The sequence below is a fragment of the Cornus florida genome, unplaced genomic scaffold, assembly GCF_030987335.1.
Source record: "Cornus florida cultivar Cherokee Brave unplaced genomic scaffold, ASM3098733v1 CherokeeBrave_3.0.0_Hap2_Chr06, whole genome shotgun sequence".
Classification (NCBI taxonomy): domain Eukaryota; kingdom Viridiplantae; phylum Streptophyta; class Magnoliopsida; order Cornales; family Cornaceae; genus Cornus; species Cornus florida.
This window is the reverse complement of record NW_026775576.1, coordinates 50092717-50098787: the sequence shown is the minus strand read 5'-3', so window position 1 is coordinate 50098787 and position 6071 is coordinate 50092717. Positions and strand designations below refer to the sequence as shown.

Below are 6071 nucleotides of genomic sequence, written 5' to 3'. Positions count from 1 at the left end.
ACTGAAATACTTTGCACATTTAATAATAGATATAGATATAGAATTTATATCGTGGGATATAATAATTAATGAGAACTCTTTATTGTGAATTAAACTCTTTTATATTTTGTTAATTTGAATTAATTTGTATTTTATTAGGTAATTTTGAGTTTTATAAAATTTATATCAATTAATAAATAAATACTGAACTCTTTTGCACAAAGGTGCAGAAAGTAGTATTACACTTGATCTTAGCCAAAAGACTAAGAAAGGTTAGCCAAAAGGCCGACCCAAAAAAATTTAGTATTACACTTGATCTTAGCCAAATGGCCGAAAAGATATGATTATTATTTCTTTAACTCTTTAGTTTTATAAGAGGTTTCATATAATCATTTTTACTTAATACTAATGGGGGGATTTTGTAATTTGACTTAAACTATTTTTATATTTTGTTAATTTGAATTAATTTTAATTTTATTAAGTAATTTTGAGTTTTATAAAATTTATATCAATTAATAAATAAATACTGAAATATTGAAACACTGAAACACTTTGCATATTTAATAATAATAATACAGGAATAGATATTTATAATTATGGAAATTTTTTTGGGATTTAAAGTTGGTAATATAAATAAATGAGGCAGAATGGGAGGTACAACTATCATATGCAAGGGTATTTTAATCATTAAATGCAAATATGAAGTAACGTGACTCTCTAACTCTTGGAAAGTACACTACCCTGAGGGATATATGCAATATTTTTATAGTTTAAGGATTGAGTTGAAAAAATAAAAAAAATAAAAAAAATCAGTGATTAATTATGGGAGATAATATTGGCATTACCCAGAAAAAGCCTCGAGCACTCCAGTTCTTACTTGGATATTTATTCAAAAAGTGCAGTGCATGAGGCATGTTTTTTTGGTGTCCCATCCAAATACATACAACAGAGGCATTACGGATTTTACAATTGTGATTCCTGCAGCTAAAACACACAAATCTTAATTGGAACATATACAAATTGATCTAAAGAACTCCATGAAAATGTATATATACAAGAACATATAAAGCTACTCAAATGTTTTCTATATCTCCATGTCTTACCAGAAACAAGTTGTTCTTATACTAACTTGGTACAGAGCAGAACAATTGCTATACCTTGATGTGGGATGCAGAGAAATAAACACCAAGCTCTGCAGTAAAAGAAACTTACGAGAATAGAATTAAACCTGAACACAAACAAAGGGTAAAAGGATTTTCATTAGAAGCCTTAACTTATTCATTCAAAAAAATTCACTGATCATTGATTACAATGGCAAGCTGCACAGAGCATGTCTTTAATACGAAGTTAGCATTAAGAACAAAACTTACCCTTAAATCTCCGTATTCACTTTGGCTCTATTTGTTTGAACTTAAAATATTTTCTGAAAAATATTTTCTTGTTTTATGGTGTTTGTTTGGTAGTCCTAAAAAAAAAAAAAAAAAAATTCTTTTACGGAGAAAAATAATTTTCGAAAACTTAACCAAAACTTCCGAATCTTATCAATTTCACTCTCAATCTTCTCAACAAAAACATACGGCATCGAAAACGTCAATCAAGCACATGGAAGAATTACATAGCGGCCAAAAAAATTTAGAAAGAGTTTAGAGAGAGAAAGAGGGCGTGAGAAAGAAATGTGCCCCTTAATAAAGAGAGTTTTTAAAGGGAGAAAGAAAAGAACCCTTTTATAAGTGTTATAGTAACTGGAAACAAAATAACTCAAAGCGATCACCACCTAGGATATTGCAAGCAACGCTTATCATATTTAAAAAAATCAAGACCAGGTCTACTCTGCCGTCAGAAATACACACCCAAGTATCTTCCTGAATGATTAATTCTTTCCCCTTTTTTCTTTTCTTTTTCCATTTGTACTTTTTTTGTGTAGGTTTTATTTGTTATCAAAAAAAATAATATAAAAAAATCCATAATTTAATCACAGAGAAATTGCCTTCAAAGCTTCAACACAAATTAACAAAGCCTTTCTCTCATGCTTCTAGAATAGCAATTGAGATAAAAAGCCCTGAAGATTAAAAAACGAACTCCAAGAAACTATCCCAATAAATAATTTCAGACAAAACAAAACAAGAGGATCAACAACAATGATAAAAATAAAAAAAAATTAGTAATAATGTAAACAAAATAATATGATAATAAATAAAAACAAAAAATAAAATAAATAAATAAGGAAGGAAATGTTAAGCACCATGAAATTGAACTTAGGACCTTCAACATCGCACACATGGAAGATGAAGCAGCACTTGGCACATGAAACAAGAGCATCTAAGAATTGGACGTTAAATTTTTTTTCAATTTGATACTCAAGTAGCACTATTGTAGTTTATTGTTTTCACAAAAACATGGAAATACAAGATTTTCCCCTGTTTTCCTTCTGAAAAAAAGAAGTTTATTAAATGTCACGTTCCGATTCCTAACGACGCCATGAATATAGAAGACACGCATGCTGGTTGGCTAAGAACATTCATTGACTCGGAATGGTTCCAGGGAAGGGGCGTGCAGGATCACATGATGGTACCTCTTTAGAGTTTAGGCAGGTTGACTCGGTTCAATGCGAGGTGCTTGTCGCTGGTCGTGGACTTGACTATGAAGAAGGGAGTTGGCCATCTCTGCACAAACTGGTCAGGAGCTGGAGTTGTTCCCATGACAAGGCCAAGGCAGGCCGAAACCAGTCAGCATGGATCATTTGGAGGGCAGGTCGTGGTGGCTGACCAGGGCGCTTGCGCTAGCTGAAGCAACGCCTTGGTGCCGCACGGGCCGTGCCGCTGCGCCAAATCTCTAGGTCCGTGACATAAAGCTGTAAAAGATATACATCTTTAAATACGTATGTCACTAAAAAAAAAAAAAAAAAAAAAAAAAAAAAAAAATCATAATACAATCCCAATATAACAAAACATAAAATGATAATAATAATAAATAATTGTAATGCCCCGTATTGCAATAAGAAGTAAAAGTAGACAAAAATCGTGAATGTCCATAGGATATGTGCCTAAATTATCAATCTAATGGTGCAAATATAAGAAATCAAAATTCTGGGTATTCCTAAATGCCAGAAAAGTCCCCCAAATCAAGTTCAAACCCAGAAAGTTACAAAAATACGTAATTATAAGTCCTGATAATATTATAATATTCTCCAGAAAGTTTAAAATCAAAGAAATCAAAAACCCAAAACATGAAATAACATAAGATGAAATGAATAGAAACGAATTTCTTACTTTGGATTCTGAGCCAAAATTTCCATGCTGGGAGACTGGAGTCAGGGAGAGACTATTAATTCAATTTTCTTTTCATCTTCACTTCCCATTCGACAGGAACCTATATTGGATGGAATCGAAGTCAATTGAATAAAACATAAAGAAGACCCACACATTAACCCTAGTGAAAAGTGGGATCTTGTTCTAAATCTCTTTAATTTATAAATAGTAATCTTTTGGAAAAATCATGATAGCTAAAGATGTTGGTTGTTGGTGTGATTCTAAGGATTGAGTTTTGAAAATTTAATTTACATAATAATTACTGAATATCACTGGGACTACTCACCTTGCTCTGACGTCTTAGCTTGCTCTGACTCCATTACTATATGGATACCCCATTTCTTGACATTCATATTTTGAAAGCGAATTGTAGCCTCAATGCAGCAGCTATCATCACAAATATTGGGAGGGCCTTCGCTGAGCTTTGGTTTCTTCTTCATCAAATTTATAATTGGTCGAAAGTCCTTTTCATCCATATCGTAATATTCTGCTGTGTGTGTAAAAATTGCTGCTTGGTTTGACAAATTCTCAAAGGAGAAACCCAGATCCGGCAAGGGATAACCATTGATTTTCAGCTCAATAAGCACTGATCTTGAGAGCTCATTAGCAAATTTCGAAACATCAACACAGACAGCACAGACGAAGATTCCTTTGACATTGTTGTAATGATCCCCAATATACTTCCTCCTTTGAAACCCACTTCCTTCTTTGAAACGTTCTTCCTCCTCAATCTTATGGCTGCACCAATGCGGAATCTCAGTTGCTGGATAAATGATTCCAAAATTTTCCTGTTGCATAAAACATATATAGATCATATATATTATATATATATTTGGCATGTTATTCCTCATATATATATATATATCAAAAGAGATAGGTGGAACCTGGGGCTGACTTTCTGGTGATATACTTGGCATGTTGTTCCTCTCATCCATAACCAATTTGTGGCACTCACTGAATATGAATATCCGTTTGTCTGGACTTTTTTCACTACTTGGAATCCAATACCGTTCCAATGATTCGCAACCATGTGCATTCACATATCTTATGGATGGCGGAAGTGACGTCAACGTTCGGAGGCTTCTGCAATGTTCCAAATCAATCCAGCCAAGTTTCCTGAGTTGAATGAAACTTGCTGGTATGTGAACGAAATTGTTTTCACTCACATCTAAATATTTCAAAAAGGAAAGGCTGCTAATATCATTCGGAAAAGATTCTTCTGATAAATTGCAGTTACTGAGTTGTAAACGAGTTACATTGCACAAACCGGAGAGCATTTCCAGATGCAAATAAGTTGAATTGCCTCTTTTTCTCTTTCCCAAAAATGAAAATGGCATCTGGAAATGCTTGGTATGCTTGGTATATTGTTTTTGAAAATGAGAGAAATAAAGTATTCCAAGTTTACTCAAGTGTTCAATGGATGATGGTAACTGTGTCATAGCAACTCTTTCCATATAAAGGGAATGTAAACGCTTCATTCTACAAAAAATGTTGTTTGGAACATTTTTAAGCTTTTGGCACCCCGTTAGATCTAATACCTGTAGCCCACTAAGATGCTCAAATGATGATGGTAAACCGTTTATTCCACTATTCCCTAAGTAAAGTCTGTCCAAACGATCCATATCCCCTTGAATCTCTGGAAAATTCTCCAGTTTTACACATCCTGATAAATGAAATTCTACCAGATTTGTCCACTGAATGCTTCTTGGCAAATTACTCAGTTTTATACATCCGTCGAGACGCACTCTTCCAAGCCTGCTGTGAACTCCACTGGAAAGGTGAACCTTAACTAAATTTACACATTCCATAAGATGTAAACGCTCGAGACATGGGAGACTGGACAAATCAGGAGTTTCTTTCAAATATCGACAGCAACTAAGACGAAGCGATTTTAACTTATTTGAAGACTGCAAAGAGAATAAGCGAAGGAAACAAATAAATTAGTTTCAAAAAACTCAACGGTACTAATCATGTGTATGTGTAAGTAAGTGCTTAAAAAAACTGTGATGGTCTTACGCTGATTGCAGTTGAAATTTGTTTGATAGGGCTACTTGGAAGCTGAAGTTCAACAAGATTTTGTGGATGGAAATTAGATGGCAGAAAACCTAGTGGATAACCATCCCAAACAAGATAACGTAATTCATTTGACAGATATGTACGCTGTCCACAAAGCCGTACGGGCCCACTAAGTTTTAACAGTCTTAGTTTCTTCATCTTTTCAAAGACATCAGCATTTACAACTAACTCCTGTGATAGATCGCCACGAGGCATGTTTAGCATAATGCCTTCAATTGCTTCTGTGGCCTGATTACCAAGAACAAGATGCAAGTTACCAAATTACATTAAAACCTAATTAAAAGTAAATGTATACAAGTTTTAAATGTGATTGTATAAAAGAATATAAAGCAAAGTCATCTTTTGCAAACTACTTGCCAAAACTTATACGTAGTTAGAGCATACCGTATTCTCTCCGATTACTTTATTGATATTTTTAAGAGACCACATCCTACAGCGTTTACCATCACAAAATTCTTCACGAACAATTTCTCTACCCATTTCTTGTATCATATTATGCATACTCAATCTTCTGTCATCCGTGATAGTTAGAAGTGACCGCTCGATAAGAACATGTATTCCAATGCGAGGGGAAAGTAAATCCATAACATATTCTTTTTCCCATCCATTGAAAAAACATGCAATATCGAGAAATATATTCTTATGATCCGTGTCATTAAGGCCATCAAAACTCAGTCGAAGAACATCTTGAATTTCTTTGTTTGAGAT

At 33.7% G+C, this 6071-nt stretch overlaps 1 protein-coding gene across 1 annotated transcript; it reads right to left on the bottom strand.

The window, feature by feature from the left end:
* Positions 1 to 1196: 1196 nt before the first annotated feature.
* Positions 1197 to 5534, bottom strand: LOC132311485 (disease resistance-like protein DSC1). The gene is made up of 5 exons (XM_059809397.1): positions 5304 to 5534; positions 4172 to 5194; positions 3574 to 4075; positions 3249 to 3348; positions 1197 to 2830 (listed from the first exon to the last, which is right to left on the bottom strand). Exons 1-4 carry the CDS (start codon positions 5499 to 5501, stop codon positions 3290 to 3292), a joined length of 1782 nt encoding a protein of 593 aa, XP_059665380.1. The 5' UTR covers positions 5502 to 5534; the 3' UTR covers positions 1197 to 2830; positions 3249 to 3289.
* Between the last annotated feature and the right edge of the window lie 537 nt (positions 5535 to 6071).

Bases quoted from the DNA above. Each gene is read 5' to 3' on its own strand.
- LOC132311485 (XM_059809397.1), bottom strand. From the start codon at position 5,501: ATGAAGAAACTAAGACTGTTAAAACTTAGTGGGCCCGTACGGCTTTGT. The intron at 4,076-4,171 runs GTTCCACCTATC...TTTATGCAACAG, and splicing joins CACCAGAAAGTCAGCCCCAG to GAAAATTTTGGAATCATTTA. The intron at 3,349-3,573 runs GTGAGTAGTCCC...CATCCAATATAG, and splicing joins AGCTAAGACGTCAGAGCAAG to GTTCCTGTCGAATGGGAAGT.